The sequence below is a fragment of the Pieris brassicae genome, chromosome 7 (assembly GCF_905147105.1).
Source record: "Pieris brassicae chromosome 7, ilPieBrab1.1, whole genome shotgun sequence".
NCBI classification, from domain to species: domain Eukaryota; kingdom Metazoa; phylum Arthropoda; class Insecta; order Lepidoptera; family Pieridae; genus Pieris; species Pieris brassicae.
In genome coordinates this window covers 16,278,640-16,303,780 of record NC_059671.1, presented here as the reverse complement: position 1 = coordinate 16,303,780, position 25,141 = coordinate 16,278,640, and the positions used below count along the sequence as shown (strand labels likewise).

At 32.1% G+C, this 25,141-nt stretch overlaps 4 protein-coding genes across 7 annotated transcripts; 3 read left to right on the top strand and 1 right to left on the bottom strand.

Moving 5' to 3' along the window:
* The first annotated feature begins 662 nt into the window (after positions 1-662).
* LOC123712519 (suppressor APC domain-containing protein 2) lies at positions 663-3,380 on the top strand. Its single transcript, XM_045665652.1, has 3 exons — positions 663-1,821; positions 2,217-2,438; positions 2,929-3,380. Exons 1-3 carry the CDS (start codon positions 919-921, stop codon positions 3,040-3,042), a joined length of 1,239 nt encoding a protein of 412 aa, XP_045521608.1. The 5' UTR covers positions 663-918; the 3' UTR covers positions 3,043-3,380.
* A 422-nt stretch (positions 3,381-3,802) lies between these two features.
* LOC123712520 (28S ribosomal protein S18b, mitochondrial) lies at positions 3,803-4,907 on the bottom strand. The gene is made up of 2 exons (XM_045665653.1): positions 4,381-4,907; positions 3,803-4,105 (listed from the first exon to the last, which is right to left on the bottom strand). Exons 1-2 carry the CDS (start codon positions 4,807-4,809, stop codon positions 3,947-3,949), a joined length of 588 nt encoding a protein of 195 aa, XP_045521609.1. The 5' UTR covers positions 4,810-4,907; the 3' UTR covers positions 3,803-3,946.
* A 114-nt stretch (positions 4,908-5,021) lies between these two features.
* Positions 5,022-13,651, top strand: LOC123712518 (centrosomin). Of its 4 annotated transcripts, XM_045665650.1 has the most exons (13): positions 5,022-5,187; positions 5,290-5,348; positions 7,799-7,848; positions 7,990-8,129; positions 8,250-8,369; positions 8,592-8,666; positions 8,942-9,000; positions 9,782-9,818; positions 10,586-10,693; positions 11,452-11,603; positions 11,678-11,749; positions 11,894-12,957; positions 13,250-13,651. In XM_045665650.1, exons 2-13 carry the CDS (start codon positions 5,311-5,313, stop codon positions 13,444-13,446), a joined length of 2,112 nt encoding a protein of 703 aa, XP_045521606.1. In that variant the 5' UTR covers positions 5,022-5,187; positions 5,290-5,310; the 3' UTR covers positions 13,447-13,651. The 4 variants fall into 4 exon arrangements, with proteins under 4 accessions (XP_045521606.1, XP_045521604.1, XP_045521607.1 ...); XM_045665648.1 differs by lacking the exons at positions 5,022-5,187; positions 5,290-5,348 and adding an exon at positions 6,594-6,937; XM_045665651.1 differs by lacking the exons at positions 5,022-5,187; positions 5,290-5,348 and adding an exon at positions 7,272-7,491.
* An 860-nt stretch (positions 13,652-14,511) lies between these two features.
* Positions 14,512-25,067, top strand: LOC123712266 (uncharacterized protein C18orf63-like). Its single transcript, XM_045665276.1, has 8 exons — positions 14,512-14,642; positions 14,717-14,855; positions 15,094-15,253; positions 22,257-22,353; positions 23,300-23,396; positions 24,195-24,329; positions 24,789-24,878; positions 24,999-25,067. Exons 1-8 carry the CDS (start codon positions 14,512-14,514, stop codon positions 25,065-25,067), a joined length of 918 nt encoding a protein of 305 aa, XP_045521232.1.
* Positions 25,068-25,141: the final 74 nt, after the last annotated feature.

Sequence of the window (25,141 nt, the reverse complement as noted above, 5' to 3'; positions counted from 1 at the left end):
GTATGGTTATTACAAGATTGATTATGGCAAAATAAAATGACGCTCACTCTAAACGTAGACATATATATTTATACCAAATTTAAGAAGTGTCCTTTTTTCCGTGGATATGTGATTCCTAATTAGTTTAAAAATAGTTTGATGGTAAAAATGTAAACAAATAAGTAATGCGTTTGTCAATATTCCGATAAATAATAATGGAAATACATGACTGCAAAATTGCATTATCGAGTCACATTTTTATATGTAACACCCAGTATATTTGAGAAAATGCATTTTGACTAAAAGGGATCATGACTATTCCTACTCGAATACATCAATATCTGAATTAAGGCCAATAAACTGTACAGTAAGGCTGTTGCTTGGGATCTCCGCAAGTTAAATATTTAATTGATTGTAGGATTCGAGACATTTCTTGGTAAGATAAGCTGATTTAATATAAATATACTATCGGACCAGTAATGTATCTGTTTCGATCTTAGGAGGAGGAGCATTGCATTGCCTTAAAAAGGAGACGTTTAAGGCAATGCAATAAATAGCGGTGTATATTTTTGTAGCATTTTTTACAATATAAGTGAGATTTCTATAACTTCAAACTTTTAAATCTTAATTAATATTTATATATAAGTAACTGTGACTGTGCTACTTATACTAGTCAATCGCGTCTACTTATCAAAACCAAAATGCCGCTTGACCGGTTTTTGTATACTCACACATATACGGCGCAGCCAGTTCCTCGCAAAATCACACCTACAGCTATCGTTCAACAGGGTCTGACACTAAGTTACCTTATTGTCCTCAATCATTTAACTTAATAGTTTTTAATCGATATTATTTGGTAGTGTGTTGCGTGAATATAAGTGCCTAAAGCACCGCTCCCACCGGTTATATTATAATGGTTCAACATTTTTATACCCAAAGATGGAATCTTTGCCGAAACAATTCGTTTCAGCGATGCGAACATTATTTGATATAATGGATGACAAACAAACAGGGTATGTTATGTTAACAGATATAGAAAACCGGTGGCGAGATGACCGTACCAAGGGATTGCCCCATGGAGTTATTGAAAGCCTTCAAAAAGTTTCTTCCCATGATGGGTTTCTAACGTTTGAGAGCTTTTGTACTGGACTTAAGATATGCCTTTTACGGAATCAGGTTCAATCTTCGTCTAAGCAAATAAGTAATGAAGAATCTGATCCTTCATTTCACCCTCAAGTGAGTGTTCAAGATAAAAGGCCACCTTCAGTTCCCATAATGGATATTAATAACCCACAACGAGAAAGAAACTGGACGTCAATAAAAACAACAGCATCACATCGAACACATAGCATGCCACATCTAGCTGAAAACAAAAACTTGCACGAAAAATCGCCCCTCGAGACAGCCATCTCCAAATACGATTTATTACAAAGTGGCCACGGTCCCCCAAAGCCACCTAGGTTAGACAAACCTTCTATCGAAGCTGTAGAAAATACTAGAATTTTTTCGGAAGCAGAAAACATAAGAGATACTAAATTAGACATACCAGAGATATCCAGAATGTTAGATGGTCAAGGAAGAGGATTAGGGGATGGACGGTCAGCATCTGGATCTCAGTCATTCTTGAGCCGCACTACATCGCGGAGAAGAGAGCCTCGTCGGCACACTCTACATAATGGGATAGACTACAACCTTATCAAAAAAATGAAACAAATAGAACAAGAGAAGGATATTTTACTTCAGGGACTGTCGGCTGTTGAAGAAGCTCGCGAATGGTACCTTAAGCAATTGGCGGAAGTACAAGATAAAATCCGTTATACTGGACGAATGGGCGCTTATGTGGTAGGTTTATTTTGTAATAAACACATTTCTATTAAGTTTTAAACTGATTAGATCTATAACAATTATGTTTTCGTAAATAATTGTAAAGTTGTAGTGATAAAACTAAACTACAACATCAGGAGGATCAACGTATTCAGATAGACACGAAAAAATATGTTACGTTACCGGTTACAATAATATTTATCAACGTACACCATAACAAATGTATTGTATATTTCAGATAGGTCCTGTATACGATTACCGAAGTAACAATTATTTCGCGTTAGTAGGCACACAAACGTACTTGCTTTAACACTAATTAATACGTTCCATCAAAAATATGACATAGGGCCGCTACGGGAACTAAAACAAATATATAAATTTAGTCGATATCATTTATTTAATCACTTCCTCAGGAACCCTGGAATGAAGCACAGCAAGAGCGACTAGAACTTTTGCGAGCTCGAATACTTGAACTCAACCGACAATTAGGGGCGTTAGCTTCAGCAACCGGCTGGCGTCACTGGCCCTTGTCACTTCACATGAACCTTGCGTTACCAGCGTCAATATTCAATCCTCCTAATAGCACACCAAATAATGCTACAGTGCTTAGGTCACAGAACAGGATGCTGGCCGAGGTAAAACTTTTGCAATGTATAATAATAAAAAATAAAACTTCTCAATACCAACTTCCCATAAGCTATGGAAATTTCGTCCTTATTACTCTTGGCAATAAACACAATAAAACCGCTTTAATTATGTCTGCCTAACAATGTGTTTTATGTTTATGAAAAAATCAGTGTTTTAATATTGCAATATTCTTGAGACACATTCATACAATAAAAAATCAGTGGTGCTACAACCTCTTTAGGTTGTAGTGCCTTAGATTATCATTTATATTGTATCTGTTTCATGATCATTTGTCAATCTAATAGGCAAAGAGATGATCAGCCTCCTATGCCTGACACACCATTCATCAACTTTTTGGATCTAAGGCTGCTTTCCTCACAATGTTGTACTTCACTATTCATGCCACTAAGCCAACACTGCTCTTGGCTCATATTCCTACATCCTGGACAGTAAAGTAAATATTTTTAGCTGATTGATAAATTGTTTATAATTTTGCAGGAAGTTAACAGAAAGAATGAAAGGATATCAATATTGGAACGAGAGAAATCAGCACTCATAAGAGAGTTACTACTTCAAAGAAATAGAACTAAAATTATTGATAACTTTGGCTAATAATATTATACATAAGTAACCCTCTACAATCTTTAAGGCCGAATACGCGAGTAGCTCAGTGGTGCCAGCATACATACAGCAATCTTCCAAATGTTATGTTCAAAAGCTAGCTGTGACCCACCACAATCACAAGAAGTTGGCATATTAATCAGTCCATTTGTTTAAAAATAAATAAATCCAAAATTTTTGCTGGAACTGTCTAAAATCTTAGTATTAGTTTAGTTAATTTTAACCTTGATTGAAAAGGAGAATGTAAATTAGCATGGGAACAATATAATAATTTTATCTAACATAAATGTATTTAAAATTAGATAAATTTATTAATATGTATTAAGAAATTATGGCCAATATTCATTTGGATTGTCATAATATAAAATAAATATATTATTGTTATTATGAATCCTTAATTTAATATGAAATTGGTAAATTATTTACTAAATAATTTTCATTAAAATGTTTAAATAAAATAAATGGATTTCAAATAACAACATAAAAATCCTATTCTAAGATGAATTGCAGATTAGAATACTGTGAATACCTGAACCATAATGTTTACTACCGTAAACACATACAGTAAGATGCAGTCAAGGCTTGGACTAAACTTTGGACTGTCATAATCAAATATGTCAATCCTAGCACTGAATCTCTACTCTGAATCTTACCCTAGGCTTTGTGCTAGGTGCAATAATTGACATAACTAGTTTTCTCATTAATAATAAATGCCATAGTAATGTTGAAGAGCAAATAAAAGCTATAAAAATCTTGTGTTATTTTTACATATTTATTTTAATAGACAAGTAAGTATGTCTTCTTAGCAGACATAAATCGGATGTGTTACTCAGGATCAAAGAACCAAACTATAAGGAAAATTAATTAATATATCTCTACCCACGTCTATTTCTCATCAGTTTACAAAGTTATTTGACTTTTTATATAATGAATAATCATATTCCCTAAAAGGTACATCATAGGTTAGATATCCTTGATCCCAAGCTTGTTCAATTGCAACCAGTAGTTGTTTGTGCTTCTTTTGACAAAGTCCAGTTTTAAAAGCATCTAAAACCTGAAATATTTTTTTTAATTTGTCACTTTGTTGACTCTGAGATGCCAAATCTAATACTTATAATATATTTTAATTTTCTATATTGCAATAAGTGCTGAATAAACATAGTTCTTTCAACATTTTTATTTTGAGTCAATACATTTTAAATAAGAACATCTCTATGCTAAAAATCACGAAAGCACAATGGGTATGAATAAAAAATCTTTGAATGCTTTTGATAATGTTGATAGTAAGTTCTGCATTATTATTACAAGCAGATATAAAAACAAAATTACCTGGCCAGTATATTCGGATATAAATTGTTCCAATAATTTAGTATTTCTCGGATCTAGTACTAGGTATTCATCTCTGCAAATTGGACAAGGATTACCAGTGGAAATTACTCTATTGCGGATACACGATTGTCTTGTCTTTCTTGGTGCGAAACCACCTTTATGGTTTCTCCGATAAAAAAACCACACAGGTTTATCACCATATGTCTGATTAAATGCGTTACTTTCTAAATATTTAATGCTTAACTCAACAGGAATTATTTTCGTTCTGTCTTTGGCAGGATCAATTGGTTTTTTTTCTTCGTTTTCATTGGATTCATCTGAGTATAAACGTACGCCGATTCTTCTATCTGCTAGAACCACTCTGTTAATTATTACTCTAATGTTTCTTGTTAGAGACATTTCAGCAATATTACAAATTCCAAAAAACATAAAAGTAAACTCGAATTTATTTTAATAACACAAGTATTTAAACAGTATTCTTTAAGGGTTAGGTATTCTATGATTGTCTCGTTTATTCAACGATAATATATAATTGGAATTGACTAATGACTGTTAATTGTCAATACTGACAAATGAAAACTATCATTGTGTTCAGATTTGAAAAGTCAGAATGTATTGTGTACGGTAACGTTTGCTTAATGATGTCTCTAACATATATATACTCTTTGGTTTCAGTTATAATACGGTTATTTTCAAATGATTTTGTCGAAATAAAAAATAAAGAATTTCGAAAAAACTAGTGTTATTGCTATTTGCTAAGTAATACTTAGTTAACGGGGTGTTATTTGCATTGAATAATTAAGTTCTGTAAGTATATATATTTGCATCATTTCTCTTATAGTATTTATTTTTACATTATTGCCGGTTAATGTTTAGTTCTATACACCGAAGTTAATGTTTTCTTTTCAGTAATTTTATGATCCAGAAATAATGGCTGAACTACTTGGAGAGACGAGTTTGCCTATAGGGTAAGCACCATGGTATTTTAATAGTAAAATATTTAGATTTATTAACAACTTATAATGCTTGTTTTTGATATACTGAATCATTTAAAATCCAAATAAATTTCTATTTGCCGTTTCAATCTTACCAAATTTGATTTTAATAGTTAAAAGATTGAATAAAAATGCTTTTTTTTTGGTACCTGAGCTTTTTGTTTTCCAAAGGATATGCAAAACATGTATTAATGTGTGTATGTATTTGTGTCAACTAAACTATTTTGTTGTCTTATAAACTTCTTCAACTCACTATAACTAAGGTTCATCAGCTGACAGCTGTTGTTTTTACTGAACACCGACTTGAAGTGAATTTTCAATTTCGAAAATTGCATTTTTGTTAAGTTACATCCTGTGGAATCTCATACGTCTCAATTAAACACTAAAATTTTAGTGTAATCTTCCTTTAATTAAATAACATTTGATATTTTTTTTATTTTGTGGTCTATAACATCTGGTTACCTCATGATATTTTCCACCTTTATAGAGCAATTGTTGGTTGACACTTAGAAAGAAAAATCCATTGGAACAGTCAGAGTTAGAGGGCAGAGCCTCAGCAATTAAAAGTAACTAAATCACTCACCAATAAACACTTTAAGCAACAATAGTTCCAGCTTATTGAAAATTGTTGGTGTCTATGCTAGGTTAACTACACTAAAATAGTATTATTAACTATATTATTCAATCAATTCAAACAAATCATCATCCTGACATTCCCCACCAATATTATCTTTTAAAGGTTAAAAGAAAAGTACCTTTTCTAAATATTCTTGTTGTTTGTATAACATAAAAGTAAACTATATGATAATTATGGAAATAATGTAGTGCAATTAAACAGATTTAGAATTCTCTCTTGTTATCTTATTGTCTCTTTTATTTCTTCATCTCTTGGGGTATTTATTTTAACATTTCAACTGCTTACTGTGTAGACATAAAAAAGTAATTATAGGAAGTATGTAGGTCCTTTAGTATATAATATGTATTAGCAACATGAAATGGTAAAGCTTAGCTATTTTGTTCAGTAAAGCTGAGGACAATTTACATGTTACATACTGACGCGTCGTTTCTATTTCTGTCCCGCATATTGCAATCAGCATCCCGCCCCGCAGCATCCGTCTGCGCCCTAACTTCTGGATTTACCCATCTCGCTCTTACGTAAATAAACCATTATTTTCTTCCTTTTCTAAATCCCGATGCGATTATATCCGATATGACGAATCTTCCTTTACCCTAATTACAGTATCAACATTGAATAAAAACAATTCATTACAGAATAAGTAAGAAAAAATTGTTAGAAGTGATTAACGTAAAGAATATTATGTGATTGTGTTGTTGTTAATAATAAAAGCCAAGTGTACGTTCGGAATAAAACGTTTTCGTCTTTACCTAAAGTGATTTATGACTCAATGATTATTATTTATAAACGATATTGTATCGGTGCTGCGTTATGTAATTTCCAAGTGACAATATATATTTATTAAGAGTGTTATAATGGCGACATTACCGCGAGTTAATAATACTAAGCATGGAAATTCATCAAAAAACGTTGCGTCTCCATTTAGGTATGTAAATTATAAATTGTGTTTATAAATTATAACTAATGATTACCTAACTATAACACTGGTCTAAACAAAATTATTTTTAATTATTGCATTATCAGTTTGAACTTTGACTCTCAAGTGTGTTTTGTCATTTGTGATTTGTCTATGACGTATCAGCCTGCATCATGCGTGCGCGCGCACAAATATTTTCGCGCGAATGTCTTTTCTTAATTCGTATCAGTTATTCCTTTGTCAGCGTTGGATAGATTGATGTTTTATTCGCAAAATATTTTCATTACACACGTCATGGTGTTTATCATTTAAAAATAAATTTACAATGTACTATGTTTTCAGGATACAATAAATTGTTTATTACTTATTTGAGATACCTTTTTATATAAAAACCAGTTAAAATAGTTGAAGGCTAAAGTTAAGGCCTTGGGAATGCTAGGTATATCTGTTGGTGTTACGTCATATAATTTTGAAAAAGCTTTTCCAATTTTACCAAGGACTTTATAAACATCAAAAACGACTCGCCCTTCATGATCTTGGCAGTAAGGAAATATTGTAAGATGGTACGACATACTGAGATATAGTATGATCTTACTTTCACCCCAGAAGAAAATACAATTAAAGGATTTTTTAAACTATAGTGCCATTAGGTTAGCAATAATTTGGTAAATAGTACTTGAATGAACTTATTCAAAAAAATATTTAGTATATTAAGAAATTTCGTGTAACCAGAGGAGGAGGTTTTCAACGTTGATATTTTTTTTTTAATTTGAAAATTTTATTCCATGTTTTTATGAAATATTTTATGTTAAAGACAATTTTCTAGCCTTTGTTGCACAGTATAGGAAACTCAATGATTTTTTTTTTCAGTTCGAGTCCACGAAAGTTACCTGAAATGGCACCATATACAGAAATTCATGGTATGTGAGATTTAAAACTTTGGTTTACTTTCCATTCTAATAAATTATTTTTCATGTGTTTAGTAAGAAAATAAATGTTATATCTGTACAATTAAATTAATATGTTTGTTAAATAATATATGTACCTAATTGTTATTTTAGACGTGACATCGGCAAGTGGTGTAAGCTTGAAACAGTATGAGGAACAACTTAACGCACTCCGAAAAGAAAATTTCCAACTCAAATTACGAGTTTACTTTCTCGAGGAGAATTTAGGACATGGATGCCCGCCCGCCGTTCAAGTGAGTAAAACTTTTATATTATCGGCAACTTTTTAATCCGAAAACTTCTCTGTAACTTAGGGAAGAATCTGTAAATTTCATTTTTTTTTGCTTCAATAAAAAAAATGTTTTACTTTCCAGGGTCTTTTGGAACATAATGTGAGGCTTCAAGTGGAAGTGGAGGAATTGAAGAGGCAATTAAGTGATAAACAAGCGTTATTGGCAGCTGCGGCAGAAGCTATCGATGTTTTGGAGAATCAGGTAAGAATTTACTATTTCATTTTAAACTAATCTTTAAAAGTGGCTTGGTAGTAGTAGTATGTAAATATAACCCATAAATATTTTAATAAGCCAGCAACGCACTAGCGACCCTTCTGGCAGTGTGAACGGCATGAGCGTCATGTCTATAAAAAAATATAAACTTTTTATAAAATGATCTACGATCCGGCCACTATACATATATACAATTAAACTATTTTTAAGGGTTCATTATCAACCGAAACAGCTGAAGCATCAATGCACAGCAACCCGGAATGCAAACAAAATGAAATAACACAGGTATTTATACATATTTTAGAACAGGCTGCCTTATTGATTTCGAGCGTTCTCTATATTATAAATTTAATTGCGATTGTATTTACTTTTTAGTTTTGGTATTCGTAAAGTAGAAAGAAACATATGGATGTTGTAATAATAACATTTTTAACGAAACTTTTAATATACAATGTTTACGAATACCAAAACTAAATTTGAATCCCGCCTTTTGCTTACGCAGTTGATATCTTTAACTCCTTCAATACTCGTAAATGTCTACGTAATCAAACGTTTTTCAGTGTGCTGGAAATCAAGTGGAAAAGGAAAATGAAAGGGGCCTAGAATCGGAATCTGCAGGGTATGCATTTATTTGTATTATTCTATTCCAGAGCTATGTTGGCCTAGCGCCTTCATGCGCGTGCGACTCTCTTCCCTGAGGTCGTAGGTTCGATCCCCGGGTGTGCACCAATGGATTTTCTTTCTATGTACGCATTAAACATTAGCTCGAACAGTGAAGGAAAACATCTTGAGGAAACCGGCTTGCCTTAAAGTCGACGGTGTGTGTCAGGCACAGAAGGCTGATCACTTACTTGCCTATTCGATTAACAAATGATCATGAAACAGATACAGAAATCTGAGACCCAGACCTAAATAGGTTGTAGCGCCATTGTTTTTTTTTTATTCTATTCCGATACTTTTACGCCTTGCTAATGAATGTTATGGTATTCGATCACCTGCGAAACCTATGCCATATTACTAAATTTCGTTTTATACATTTTATATAAAGAAGGTTTTATAGGGAAATTTCTAGTTATATGTTTAGCCCAGCGTTAGAATTTGTTTTTGGTTTATTTCTACTAAAAGTTCATGTGCGACTATCCCACTACACAAAGTCTGGACAAGTATGTTGCTATGACATAGTACACATAGTCTTAGTAAAATAATAATTAGTAACTAGATACACCTAATGTTATCTTAATATGATATCTATTATATTACGCAATGAGATAATACTAAGTTTGTCACGCAAGCGAACCAAAGTATGGAAATATATTCTAATAATGTTTCAGCCCCAATTATGACATAGGGCCAACATATAAATCATTAAGATTTTTCAATTTCTAATGTTATATTTACAGGGAATATCTGGCTGTAACAGTTAACAATGAGGATTTGGTATGTATATATTTTTTTTTTATTCGGCTACAGATACTGGCAAACTTCTTGAGCATTCAAGTGAGGGAAAGTTTGCGCATCATACACAGTTGTACATCGTACACAGCGCGGGACACAAACGTCAACTGATTTACCAATCACGCGATCGACATCCCCCCCCCCCCCCCCCTCAGTGATACCTAAAAATCGCTTCTGCGCAGGCAAGGACATTTGTTCAAGATGTTTGCCGGTATCTGTAAACTAATAGTGTGATCTAACGTGTTACGCTATCAAATGATATTGAGAAGTCATAAATATGTTATTCGATTAAATCTACTTCTAATTTCTATATAAGTAAAAGTAGATCTCTAAATTCGTAGCCAAAACTCGAAGACGGCTGGACCAAATTCGCGGCGGTAGCTAGTTATGAATAAAACCTTAACGAAAATAAATATTACATTACTGACGGAACTCCAGTAATGAAATATTTACGCAGATTAACCGTTAATGGATGTTGATATAGTATTCGCATACAACAAAGTATTATTTACTTTGAATTTATAATTATGAGATAGTCATGATGTACGGTCCCACACGGTATAATACGGTAATAGTGTGTTTACTCTAAGCATTTTCATAGTCAAAACACATACATACATTTTTATTCATAAAGACCATAAATCTTATTAAATTGCTGTTTATCAAAGCATTTTCTGTGTGTGACGCACAAATTATTAAGAACGTACATTTGTTATATAAAAACGTTTTCACTGGAGAACCAATTACAGGATCAAATGACAAAGCTTAGACGAGAAAATAGAAAGGCCCTTCAAATGATTAAAGAATGCTTAAAGAAAATTCAGCAACAAAATAAGGAAATCAAGCGATTGAAACTGGTAAGATTAATTACTATTAATTTACAACTTAGATATTATAATTACAGTCATTAGAATATTTATCATAATGACTTTGTGTACAGGGCTGGCATTTTGTTATCACTTTCTTAGTTAAACGCGACTATCGAAATTGTTGACCATAAGTTATAGCTAATATCTCTGTTTTACATTTAATTTAATGATTTGTATTTTATTGAACGTGAATTGATAAAAATCGTGATTTACATTTTTAATGTAACAGATATACATTCGTAAAGCTAACTTGAGTTATTATCTCGTCTTGTATGTGGTTAGAAACTACTCAAATGTTCATAGTATTGTCTTTTATTAACATAGCTTTTACACTTAGAAAGAAAACACTTTTTTAACCGGATTATAGCTATTTGTTATTATTATAAACTTATAATTATTTACATAATTTTAAATTTAATTTTTTTCCGAAGTTTCGCGTGCTTTACACTGAAGACAAAAAGTAGAATATCAAAAGTATCACAGCTGTAGATAAAGTTGTGTTATCTGTATTTATTTGGTATCGACTATTGTATTGTATTTTTTACATAAATATAAGTTTATAATAATACAAATAGCTTTTATCCGGTTAAAAAAGTGTTTTCTACTCAAATGTAGTTATAATTGTAGTAGTATTCTTGGCAACTTACGACTATATTTTTTTTTATAAAAAAAAATCAATGGCACTACAACCAAAAAAAAAACCTAAAAAGAAATTTAGTATTATAATATCATCCAATTCATTTCAGGATAAGGAACTGACATACGCACATGTAAGCGATTCACAAATGGAAAAATATGAAGGAATTATCAAATGCAAAGATGAACATATTATTGAGCTGGAAAATAAATTGAGACAATTCCAGAACAATAGCGAACTTAATGTACAAACTGATTCTGGGTTCGTTGCTTATTCAATAAAAGTAAATAAATGACATTAATATTGCACATGTATCTGATTTTTTTCTTTTTCAGGAACTTACAAAAAGTTTTGACAAAGAGGTTACAAGAGATGGCGCTTTTCCTCGATAAACTGTTATCCCACAAGTATGTTAAATATTGAATTATAGTTATTTCAATCAATGTTCAGAAATAATTATAGTTCTTTTTTTAAATTTGTACATATTAAATGTATCAATTCCATCTAGTATACTAAAAGTACTGTCAATAGTAAATTGTAATATATTTCAGATGTGTACTTGGAGAGGAGAAGAAAAAGCTAGCTGAGAGCATTTTAGAGCAAAGTCTGGCCCTTCCAGTTGGATTGAAGCTTGATGAGTCCATGGCGTTGGGAGATATGACAATGGACGAAAGTATCCTTGATATGTCACAATCTATGAGACTCGAAGACTTAACTCTTATGTTTGGACATCATATGACGTGTAATGATGAAAACATAACCTCTAGAAACCCTACACGATCGTATCCTCGGGCAGATGCGATTTCTGAATCCGAATGTTGGTCAGAACCAGACAGAAATGTGTCTTTAGCTAGAGTTGGCTTATCACAGACCAGGGTAACAGAAAAAGAAAGAGATTCGGAAAGCATTAAACACAGATCACGAAGGTCACGTATATCTTTCGGATCGCGCTCCGAAGATGGCAAGGCAAATGTTACCTTACTTGAGCGAGTCGATGACTTGACACAATATAGCCAAGAGTTAGAAGAAGATAATAAGGAACTCGCTAAAAAACTAGATTCTGCGATGCAACAAATCGTTGACCTCGAACAAGAAAGGGATGATTATAGGATAGCTCTGGAGACAGAGCGATCTCAGATACTAGAGTCCAACTCTAGTATGGAATCTCTGAAGAAGACTATATTAGTCTTGGAGTCCCGTATAAATGAGAACGAACAGCAAATTGCGTACAATGATGAAATAATTGAGAAATTACGCGCAGAGAAATCCGATTTAGAGGTCACGTTTTTGGAGAATGAGCGTTCTTTACGTCGAGCTGCGGATGAAGCAACCGTTCAGGCGTCACAGGCTGCTTTGGAGCGAGCGAGAGCGCAACACGAAAGATTGAGGGTAGAAAGAGAATTGGAAGAGACTAGAGAAAAGTTGTCCTCTGTGATGGAAGCTCAGTCTCAGTTGGAAATGGAGCTCACCCGCAGGGCAGCGGAAGTGGATAATAAGGTCGTGGCATACTATGAAGGTCACAATTCTGAAGAGGATCGACCAACTTCACCAGACCAGGGAATCGATAGTGACAGACTGTCAAGTTTGGAACACGATGCCGTTAATTTGTCACCACGTGAGTAGTCGTAGATGAACGCATTTTTCCCGCTTATCATAGCTACTAATAACGACTTAGTCTAAATAGATTCAACTAAAAAAAACATCTAAGTATATAGATCTGTCAGGTTATTTATCAAATCAAAAAACTGTTAGTAAAAACTTTTGTGTTTATAATATTAAAAATAAATACATTTGGAAGTAGGGCCCAATATAATGCCCTTTGTTGCCTAACCCTAACCTAACCTAACCCCAATATAAAATTTGTATTTTGTTCTTCCATTTTATATACGAACAAACGAAACTTTCAGGTTCTCTACTAAAGGAAAATGTAACGTTGAAACAGAAGCTTGCCAGAACCAAAGCGACGTTAGCGGAGACGTTGACGCAACTAAACGCAGCAAATATGATGAAACGAAACGCCCAAAGGGCGATTTGCCGCCAAATTCATAAGACACAAGGCGTTCTTCGTAGAGCACGAGACCAATTTGAACAACATAATAATTAAGTTTTTTTATTACGATAAGATTTTTAATTTACATTTGATATTATATCTGAGTGAGTCGTAAATCGTCATCATCAATTATTAGAATAATCTATATCTAAATATGCAAATGTCAAATTTATAAAGTCTGCCGACATAAGAACGCCTAAACCGTGTTATTCAAACAAAATTTTTAATTCGATTTATAAAATATAAGTTTTTTCATGTATTGTATATTTTTTTACCGACATCCGACGCTGATTACGTGGATTATATAATTTTGACTTTTGAACATTTGGTTGTATGTTTCATTTACCGAAGCGATGTCTACATCAGGGGCAAGTGATTGAAATAACCTAATATTTTAATGCTTTTCCTTTATTATTAAGCTTCCTTAGTTGACGTATTATTAACCGCCTCGTGACTTTTTTTGTATGAGTGATATTAGGTTTTTATAATTTAATACATTTTTTAAAATAAAATTCGTTTTATTACTATTTTACTTTTATATTTTGTTCATTTAAGTGGTGGCCTAGTGGCTTCAGCGTGCGACTCTCATCCCAAAGGTCATAAGTTCGATCCCCGGCTGTGCACCAATTCTATTTGCGCATTTAACATTAAATTTAGCTCGAACGTTGAAGGAAAACATCGTGAGGAAACCGGCTTGCCTTAGACCCGAAAAAGTCGATGGCGTGGCGTGGGTCAGGCACAGAAGGCTTGCCTATTAGATTGACAAATGATCATGAAACAGATACAGAAATCTGAGGCCCAAACCTAAAAAGGTTGTAGCGCCATTGATAAATTTTATTTTTCATTTAGGTGTTATACAACACAAAATGATTTTTAGAAAATATATTTAACGTTTCGAAAACTGCCGGACAATTTTATTTGTTAGAACACAGAACACAAACATATTATTCTTTACTAGAATATGATCTCAGCTTTTTAATCCATCGAAGTTCCTTATCCAGTTTATTGTCTATGTCAGTCGGTCGGAAATTGGCGCCTATTTGCAAAATTTTAATTTTGGACATCACGTACTTAGCATTTTTAAAAACGTTATTAATAGGAAAGCTTTGTGCGTCAAAAATGACTAAAATATACAACTTAGCATACCCCAACTATGAGAGTTTGGGCTATGTTGTTGCAACTGCTAATTTATATGATAAACATGACCGTTCCGCGCCGTCAGATTTTCATTGGAAAATATTGAAGTGTAGGCAAGTAATATTTTAATGGTATTTATACAAATAAATTTATTATTTCTAAATATATAAATAATATGAATCTACAGAATGATTATATTCTCCCACTCGTCTGTACTGGCAAGTCCAGATAAATGTGACGTTAAGAAAGTTCATATAATATTCCCGCGTCGTGGTGAAGATTATGACCGTCTAAATTCATTGTTCTTGAGATTTTCTCTTATCCAGGTTAGTGCTTTATATTATGATTTTTAAAAACTGTTGCACCCATGTGTTAAATAGATTATGAGTCAGTCGTCACCTCGTCTTTATATAAAATTATAGTTATATCAATATACTATAATAATCAAGGAAGAAACTTAAAATTATACCATCTTCTCTTATTAAAATTACCCTGATGGATAAATGCACATTAAAATAAAACACGACTGTTTTGAAGGAGAAAAATAAATTTTAGATTTTATAGGACGGAGATATACGCAAGGTGGAAAGCGATATATACAAAATGTGTTTCTATTACACTATGAGTGCGAAAATAGCACCTACCTGGAATACAGTAGGATACAATTATTTCATAAATAATAGGAATTTCTTAACAACAGCAGGTATTCAAGAAGGCATTCAATGTTTCTGTTCTGTTAACGGTAAGTTTAAGCAAAACTATATATATTGTGCATATTGTTTTTAAATCTATGTATTTAATAGCGGAATTAGTAGTCAATTTAATATGCCCGGTGTCATTAGTGCTTTCGGTCTTGTTTGAGATTTTTTAGCACGTTACTTATCAAAATTTTGGTGATTATTAGAAGCAAAATATATTTCGATTTAAAGAGAGGCTAAGTAAATATATGTTTCCATTCATTTCATTTCAATCTAAGATTGATATGGATATGGATCCATGGATAGGCTTAATCCATTAAATAAGATTACGGTGAAGTGCTTAATATCAAGCTCAATTCACATAATATGAAGCACACGGAAAACGTAAATTAAATTAATTATCTCCTGTTTTTGTTTAATACGTTGTTTATTAAATAGAGGCTACTTTCGTGGGAGAATGTTAAATTAAAATTCCTTTTTGATTAACTCCGGGGAGTTAATTATAACTTTGTTTTATGCAGCGTTGTTTTTGTGTCAGCTATTTTTTTTAATATTTACTAATAGTAAATCTGAATTGAACTCAACAAACGCGTATGTATCTTAGAAAAATTTAGCTCTTATGAATTAGTGTTAACATTGATTATTCGCTTTTCAAGATTATTTAGCTTTGGTCAAGATATTTTTGTCAATGCGTCTTGGCAGTCTTATTAATTTGGAAAATATTATTTTATATTTATTCCAAAGGGGGTTCCATTTACGCTTCAATGAATGATTACTTGCGAATTTAGACTCAAGTAGTCAATAAGCTTTCATAGAAGGCTATAAACATTTATGATTTCATCCACCCGTGTCGCTTCGTCCGATTTAGTGACAAACGTAATCACCGCGCCGCAACGGTCGTGCATCTATAGAAGAAGAATCTCGAGAGTATCTTGAACGGTGCGTAGAACTTAGAAGGTAATATAATAATATGTGGTTTACTACATAGGGAGTGCCAGATTAACCGTGATTATGTGTCTACCATACCAAAGCACAACGTATGCAAACCAACTCACCTGAGTGTAAGTGTTATTTGTCAGAGCCGAACATATCTATATTATCTATATTTTTTAGTTTGTTTGTATCTCTAAAACTACAAAACCGATTCTAGAATATATTTCGATAATGATGACACTGTTTGTTACTTTATAATGCTAGTAAAAAGTATAAGAACGAGTTATTTTCGTCTAATATTTTTAACCATTGTTAGATAGTTGATTTCTTTTTCTTTTATTGATACCTAACCTTATTTGGTATTGACACCTAACAATCATACACGTATCATTTTCAATAAAATAATAAATCGGTTTAGTTTACATATACTACGCGGTGTGTAGTAAAGTAAAGTGAAACTTTTTTATCGACGTTGGAAAACAAATTACCGTCACATTTTTGGGTTATGCGTCCCATTTTTCCGTTACGTGCCATCTTTTTCTTGTTTCTACCATTGATTCGAAGTAATTCGAAGCCATTAATAACAAAAATATATAATAACGATTACAATGATAGTAATAAATTTTAAACAAACAATTAATGAAATTCTGTAATAATCTTAGTAGTAATATGGTAAAATGATTATTTGTACTCATATCTATGATAATAAAAGCCTTTTGTTAAACTTTATCTAAAGTTGCATACAGTAGATCATGTTTCGATGAAGAAGTTTCACTTATTAGTTACCTGTGTACACTAGAAGACACACAGTTTTTTTTATTGAACTTACTAATATTATATAAATATAAAAGTGTTAAGTTTTTGGGAAAGGTCTTTAAATTTTAATAGTAGTAAATATTATACCTAGCTCACACTGAAAATGTTTAGAAAATTAAAAACGGCTTAATGTAGAAAGATGCTAATACTTTAATTTTTTTTCGATGTAATCTCCGTTCCTCTCTACACATCATCGCATTCGATGGAACTCTCTTCTATGGCATTTTCGTACGCTTTCATCACATCTTCAGGGCTCGTATAGCGAATACTTCGAATTTTATCATTAGTTCTTGGTAATAAATGAAAGACGCAGGGCGCCAGGTCAGGACTGTATGGACGATCACCCATTATCTCGACACCTGCCATAGTCAAATATTCAACAGTCCGTTTTGCGGAGTGCGCTGAAGCATTGTTGTGGTGACGGAGGATCCTGCTTCGAGGGCGCTGCTGTCGATTTTTTTCCAAGACAACACGCAACAGCGATTGAAATACCAGTCTGCAGTAACTGTCCTTCCATCTTGTGGTAGAAGATTCGCGAAATGACCTTCTCGACCAAAGAATGAGGCAATCATCTTTTTCCTTGACTTCCTTGACAACCTTAGTTGGCCAATCCTCGAAAGGAAACACCCACCAGCTGATTATTTTTTGGTTTCGGATTCGTAGCAATATATCCAGCTTTCATCACCTGTGACGATATCAAATACAGCATTTGAGTCACCGCCGTTGTCTAAACATTTGGCGACACCAGTCCATGCGAAGGTGTTACTGGTCGTCAGTTAAAGTATGGGGAATCCATCTGGTACAAAGCTGACGCCTAAATGTTCGTGTAATATTTTTTGAATATTTTTGCTGATAGGTCACTCTCTTATCTTCGTCTATCATGCGTCGCACAGCAGTGATGTTATCTTCAATAGTCGCTGTCAAAAGACGTCCATCACGCGGATCACCATTGAGATTCCTACGTCCACGGTTAAGATCGTAAAAGCAATTGTAAATAGTGTCAAGAGATTAAGAAATGCTAATCACAGCCTATCATAGCTTTGTTGTTGAGAAAGCCCAAAATGAAAGTCATAATAAATCATTGGCCGAATATAATATTTTCCTAAGTTCATTTTCACGTGTAACAAGATTTTTAGATTTGCCGCTAATTCAAAAAAACAAATGACAAATGAATGCAATATACTACATTAGGTTACCAAAGAGTTCCTAAATTAAATTTCATAAAAAGTTTTCATCAGCAATGATTCAACTGGCCAGTTCTAAACATTTTCAGTGTTACCCACGTATTATATCGAGCGCTGGCGCTAAGAAGCGTAGTGTTCTCGTCTCAATGAAACGAGGACGAGTGACTACTACTAGTGAAACAAACGTATGCTCGAAGTTCGACTCAGATGAGACGGACGATCCGATGTTTCGCCGAACAGAAATGATGAAAAGGCCAACTGCTTTTTATTTAAAAAAACTCGTAAAATATACAATATTTCATAAAATTACTAGTAACAGCTCTTGGCCAAACTAATGTGCAGTAACTAAATTAATTTTTTTCTCCATTATACTCGCCATAATTGAATAAAAACAAAACTAGACGAAAAAATTAAAACGTTGATCTGGGTACTTTATTCGTATTGTCTTTTTACAGTAATTGTAAGTGCTTATTGTATTACATTAATGTTACTTATTGTGAATATTAATTTTGAATTATATCATGACAAGTGGTAGGAATTACAAAACTGACTAACTGAACACAACATTAATAACTGAAATTTCTCTTAACATAAAAATATTATGACAATATTTGGTAAATTAAATGTTTATGGAAAACACCATTAATATAAAGAAATTATAGTAACAAATTTAATTACAACCACTATATAAAAAGAAGAAATTTTACACTAGAGTGCTAGTAACTTATAATTGTTAACCTAGTTAGTTTTGTATCTCATAACATAAAAAATACAATTTACTTTAAATAGGCTTTGTACATAAAATTTGACTAATGATACTTAGGTTAAAAGAATTTTTTTTATAATTCATGGCAAATTTACCAAAAATTTAAACATTTACGAAATATTACAGGTCATCGTCTTAATAGAAGTTACAAGGTTATTTTGATTCAATATAAATATTTAATCATGCCATTGCTAAGTTGATGCCGAAATCACAAAACACGTTCTCATATATCATTTTAAGCCTAAGTAACCACGTATGAACTGCCAAGAAAATCACATAAAACGACAGTCGGTCATCTGTGCTCTGTTTCTTTAGTTTTGGTCATTTAGTTATATGCCGCATATACCTATAATTCGATAAAAGTACTATTAAAAGACAAAATTCGTAAACCAAAACATAGATGGAATATAATAATATCTAATATCAATAAAAAAATTTAATAAAAGTATTTGAAAAAAAAGGTTTTATTAAAATACTTACTTGTACAATAATAATAAGGTAATTAAGTGTCCAATCTAATATCTTGTATGGTAGTTGCGATGAGATAATTGGTGCGCCACTAATCAACTTTTGTAACTGCATGGAGTTGATACATCGTATCAAGCGTCGCAATTTAACCTCACAATTTGAGTCTGTGAAATGAAAATATAAAAATACAACCTTTTAGTGCATGGCTGTCGTGACTCCTTGGGTCAGGTCTTATAAGTTCTATCTTTGACAACTCTAATAAGAAAATGTCTACTATTTATTACATCCTTCATTGTGTATACTTGTATGTATATCATAAATTATATTTTACCGTTGAGGTGTATTTCTATACAGTTATTTGCACTAACATGATGTTGAGACATGCATTGGAGCGCATAGAACGTGTTTTCAGACGGTGAGTGCTCCTGCGTAGCAACGTAACAAATCTAATTTAGCTATTACAGATATAAGATCCGTAAACACTTACCAAAATTTTCAAAGACAAGTTTTTCAGCAAGCTCAAACTCTATTCGTTCACAGAGGCTTTTAGTTTTCTCTACTGCAGCACAATACATCCATAACGAACTTAGCGATCTTAGTTCTCGCCAAATAAAGAAAATGCGTAGGATTGTCTGTAACCCAGGGTTTATAAAAAAACAATTGAAATTTTGTTTTTATTTTATATTGTTAATTTTATTACTAAAATAAAATTTATTGTTCTTTGTAAATCTAATGTTACATACATGCAATCAAACATATAAAAAGAACAAATTGGTAAAAACATAGGCACAAGAAGCCTGTAACAGGTATTTATTATTTTGTTCGATATGGTTTCTTTGTAGTGGAAAGAAAGTACCTGTAGTACCAGAGCTGATGCTTTCCTCGCACAACGTATAAGCATCGCAATACACACCGAATTAATAGTACAACAACGTTTTTTTTTTTTTAATTTGGTTAAGATTTTATTCATAATTAAATTATTGTTATATTCAATATCAACTTACCATATACTCGAAAGTGGCTAAAAAGGAAGTGCTAGAATAAATAACACTCATCAAAAGCGTTACCAACACCAGGAACGTCGTCTGAAATTAAGAAAGTTTGAAATAGATTATTTAAAATACTTTATTCAGTATTTAAACTATTTTTTTTATTTAATAAGAAGCCACGTCAGTCACGTAAAACATGTACCCTTGTACCTACTTAAGTAGTCGTCAATAAGGCCATATACTTTTCCAAGTTGTGCTACTGCAAAGTTCAAGAGTTGATATTTTGTACTTTTAAAAACGGACCTTATTTTAGAATCTACAGTATATTTCTAAGGTTCATTGTTTTTTTTGTGTCAAAAGCAGTGTTATCCAATATCTTTAACAGATCTGCAATTATATTTATTTACAGCTGATGGGTTAGCTTTTTACGTGTACTGGCTAAAATAAAATCATGGAATTATCTATCCATTAGTATACATTACATTATTCTGCATAATTACATTTTCGTGTAAATTACATAAAATTATAAAAAATCACCTAGAACAAAATTGTTAAAATAAAAATTTTCTAATCGGCTGAAACGGTTATAATTAGTAGTTACCTGGTTACTAAAAGCCTGGAAGAAGCAAGCAGCAGCGAGCAACAATCGTTTGTAAATAATCGCGGTGTTTTCCGGATTGCTATTCTTTACTGTCGAGTCGAGTCGGGTATTAAATATTTCAGTTATTATGGAATTGAGACTCAACTCAGTATCTGTCACACTGAATGCCATTGTTCCCATGATAACCACACTGTTTGGTAAATTTATAATTTTCAAACCAATAAAATCGAATATTATAGAAATTATAGAAACGGATATCGAGAACATGGTAGTCTTGCTAACCACTTTATTTTTGTCTTGAAAATTATTTTGACCATCTAACTTTTCAAGAATACGAAAGAAAAGCTTATTTTTTGTCACTGAGACACTTGAATAAATAACTACGAATGCGGACAGTGCTTTAACTGAGTAAAAATACCAGACTCTGTTAGTTTTGTATACTTCATCGTAAATTATAAAACTCAACATAAGTACGAGAGATAGCGTGAAAAGTATAAAAGATATTAATTTATATTTAATGTTATTAAACATAAACGATCGGTTGATGCAAAAAATATTCTGATATATCACAAAGCATCTTAAGTACGATATTGTTTCATTACTCATTATTAATCGCTAGAAATGTTAAAACTGATTATTGTTATAGAAGATTTCTTATAGTTAAGACCTCACAACAAACCCGTCCACTTTCAACATTATAAAGGAATATTAAGAAAAATCAATAGTGAAGTCTCTAGCGGTTAACCATCACGCAAGAAATTAATTTAAGGTTTCATACATACAATCAATCAATATTTTTTATTTATTCACGATAAATAATTCAGTATGTTTGAATCACGATTGAGGCTTTTTAAAATAATACAATCTTTGTTGCGGTTTTGAACTTACTTTAGGGTAACGCCTATTTAGCAGTATTAGTCTATGGAATTTATGTACTGTTGATGGTCGAAGAAAATAAAAATAGACATAAATAAACTTGGAATGGTTTAGTTCGACCGCCAATTACGACCGATGAAAAATATATGTACATTGTATTTAAAGGAAGTCTCTCTTGAATCGAAATTTATTTCTAATCAAACACTACATTGAGTTACACTATAAACAGTTAAAAGTTGTATAAAAATATATTATCCGATGTTATGTAAACGTTATCGACAAGCTTCTTAACACAAAGCACAAAGTCCCTTTTACAATGAAAAGTCGAAGTTATACATTTGAATTATATATAGATTCTTCATAATAAATTTACTTGATATCTTTAATACATTGTAGATAATATCATTATACTTGAATTAAAGCCGGTGAAAATAAATCTCATGAGATGTAACGATAAGTATTATCCCGGGGAATGTATAAGAGTCCTACCTAGGTAAGTTATGCCAAAAAATTAAGTTTTTTTTAGAAAATCTAGTTAGCTAGTAGTTTTAGTACATTACTGACCATTTATAGTAGCTACATATATTTGTTATTGATCTTTTCTAAGCTGTCAGTCTAATGACATTTTAACATTCCAAAATTTAGTAGTTTTATATCACACTCGTAAAGTAGTTTGGTATAAAGTACTGCGTACTTTGGAAAACATTTTTTCCGCGTTTATTCGAACTCACACTGGACCTTCGAATAACAGAAAACCTACCAATACCTAACTATACTAATATCTTAAAGCAGAGTTTGTTTTGTCGTACGCGCTCATCTCAGCAATTAGGTACTGATTTAAATTAAAAAATCTGTGTGTGGTGTTGGTTAGTGCATTTATCGATGAACATAAAGCATAGATGAAAAATGTTACAAAACGGATAATTTATTCCTTCTAAAGACCAGACGTTGCAATAAAGTTGTTCTTATAGTATATTAATTCACTATTTTTTTTTACTTAATCAAAGAAATAATATAACTATAACTAGATATTTATTATAAATAACACAATTGATATTCATCACAAGTAATAATATAATTTAGAAAAAAAATTGTCCTTAACATAATTTGTTTCTCAAGATAAGGATTATTTGAGAAATCATATTCTTACAATTCCACAACAAAAAATATGTGCACTAGTTTTAAATAAACTACGAAAACATTAAACAAAATAATGCTTCGAAATTACATTTACTGTCAGTTCTCGAATCAAGTCGACGTTCGTAAGTGTACCTACCTGGTTACCTATATGAATTAACTATTTTTGAGTTTGTGTTTGAAAGGTGTAGAACGAACGATATCGCAATAAACTCTTCGTCACTCCTTTAAATCGCCAAGACTTTTTTTTTACAAAATGCAAGCATTTCTTAACCAAAAAAAAAATGATAATCTCAATCTAGTTTGAATAAAGCAACAATTGAAGAATACTATGAAGCAGTCCCCATGACGAGCGATTTTAAATGTTACAAAGATTTGCGTCGACACTGGAAGAACATTGTATGTACATTCAGATTTATTATAGTTTATATTCTACGATTGTTGTTAATGAACTTTAAATTCATTAAGTATTTTTATCCTTATAGATTATGTTTAACTAAATTACTCTACATATATAAAATTCTCGTGTCACAATGTTCGTTCCCATACTTCTCCGAAACGGCTCGACCGATTCTTATGAAATTTTTAATGCATTTTCAGTAAGTCTTAGAATCGGCTACTATCTATATTTCAAACCCCTAAGTGATAAGGGGTGTACACGCCAAATTTTTAGACAAATGTTTTTGTTTTTATTTTTTTATGAATCAACATACAAAAATACATAGGTACAACTCTTAATTGTCACGCCTCTACGATCAACCCCTATTTTTTTATTACAGTAGATAGTTATTTTTATTGAACTAAAAAAATGTTTCCTATAAATAATATATATGGCAAAACAACGTTTGCCGGGTCAGCTAGTAATGTATAAAAAACCAGTGGCGCTACTACCCTTGGTTTTGGCTTAAGTTCTGTATGTGTTTCATGGTAATTTTGCCTAATAATCATGAAATTGATCCTTCTGTGCCTGACATACGCCGTTGACTATGGATTTAGGCCATGCCGGTTTCCTTCACCGTATGAGCGAGTGTAAATGCTCACATAGACAGAAAGTCCATGGTGCACTCCCGACTGTACGTGGTAAGCCTACAGAAACCGAGACAATAAAGATATAGATATGGTAGGTAACCCTACCTACCCTATCTATCGTATCTAGATATACTCACTCAAGTCACTTCAGTATTTTTTAATTAATAGCATGGATACCGTTTGCCCGAAGAAGAGCGTCCTTGTTACTCAGTGAGGTTCTGGCGTGGCGAACCATTAACTTATCCAGATATCTGCCTCACTAGAGCATTTCCCATCATCACACCTATGTCTAAATCTGCTGAAGTAAGCATACCTACCAACCCTTATACCTTATAAAATTCTAATGATAGCCATCTCGATATAATTAAATCACTCTACTAATAAATTACCAAAATCATTCTCAAATAATGAAAATTATAGACATAATTTACATAACAAATTTATATCTAATTTAGACCATTAATTTGTTTGTACATATTTCTTTTTTTCCATCATAAAGCATTTCAAATGTTCTGTACTGTCAATATGTTATATTATTTATACTGAACTGTACTGAAAGTGCTTAGTGTTTCACTTTTTTTTTCAACAATACGACCTTTTGGATGGATGAAATATAAATCGGGACGCGTGATTAAATATGGTCATTTAATGACAAGTCCTTAAATATATATTTTCGTATACTGCGACACCAGTTCCAGAGCTGCAAGTTTCACCTTTCCAATATTAGCTTGTTCTATTTCGCGTACATATTTTATTTTTCAGAAGGCCGTGCTAGAAAAGTTTATCAATTGCTTGACGGGTAAAATGTCCTATATGCTTGGCTATCCCCTTAATATTAATAAAGAAATTTGTGTAAGTACAAGAATTTATTTTTTATTACAAATAAATGGCCAGTATTCATCATAATCGATTACAAATAGTCATCGTTAAATAAGATAATATTATTAAAGGTAAAAATTATTAATTTTGTAGGGACATAATGAAAGTAACGTGGAAACACAAGCAGTCAGTCTTTGCACTCCAACACAACACGGAAAATAACAATAATATGTGTATCCAAATAAAACTATTTGTTAAAAATGTATTTTTTATTTCGTTATAAATATTTCTGTACT

Coding starts and splice junctions, on each gene's coding strand:
- LOC123712266 (XM_045665276.1), top strand. CDS start 14,512: ATGACTAAAATATACAACTTAGCATACCCCAACTATGAGAGTTTGGGC. Junction 23,397..24,194: donor GTCGACACTGGAAGAACATT/GTATGTACATTC, acceptor TTTAATTAATAG/CATGGATACCGTTTGCCCGA. Junction 24,879..24,998: donor ATATTAATAAAGAAATTTGT/GTAAGTACAAGA, acceptor TTAATTTTGTAG/GGACATAATGAAAGTAACGT.
- LOC123712519 (XM_045665652.1), top strand. CDS start 919: ATGGAATCTTTGCCGAAACAATTCGTTTCAGCGATGCGAACATTATTT. Junction 1,822..2,216: donor GACGAATGGGCGCTTATGTG/GTAGGTTTATTT, acceptor TCACTTCCTCAG/GAACCCTGGAATGAAGCACA. Junction 2,439..2,928: donor AGAACAGGATGCTGGCCGAG/GTAAAACTTTTG, acceptor ATAATTTTGCAG/GAAGTTAACAGAAAGAATGA.
- LOC123712520 (XM_045665653.1), bottom strand. CDS start 4,809: ATGTTTTTTGGAATTTGTAATATTGCTGAAATGTCTCTAACAAGAAAC. Junction 4,106..4,380: donor TATCCGAATATACTGGCCAG/GTAATTTTGTTT, acceptor AAAATATTTCAG/GTTTTAGATGCTTTTAAAAC.
- LOC123712518 (XM_045665648.1), top strand. CDS start 6,867: ATGGCGACATTACCGCGAGTTAATAATACTAAGCATGGAAATTCATCA. Junction 9,819..10,585: donor CAGTTAACAATGAGGATTTG/GTATGTATATAT, acceptor AACCAATTACAG/GATCAAATGACAAAGCTTAG. Junction 10,694..11,451: donor AAATCAAGCGATTGAAACTG/GTAAGATTAATT, acceptor AATTCATTTCAG/GATAAGGAACTGACATACGC.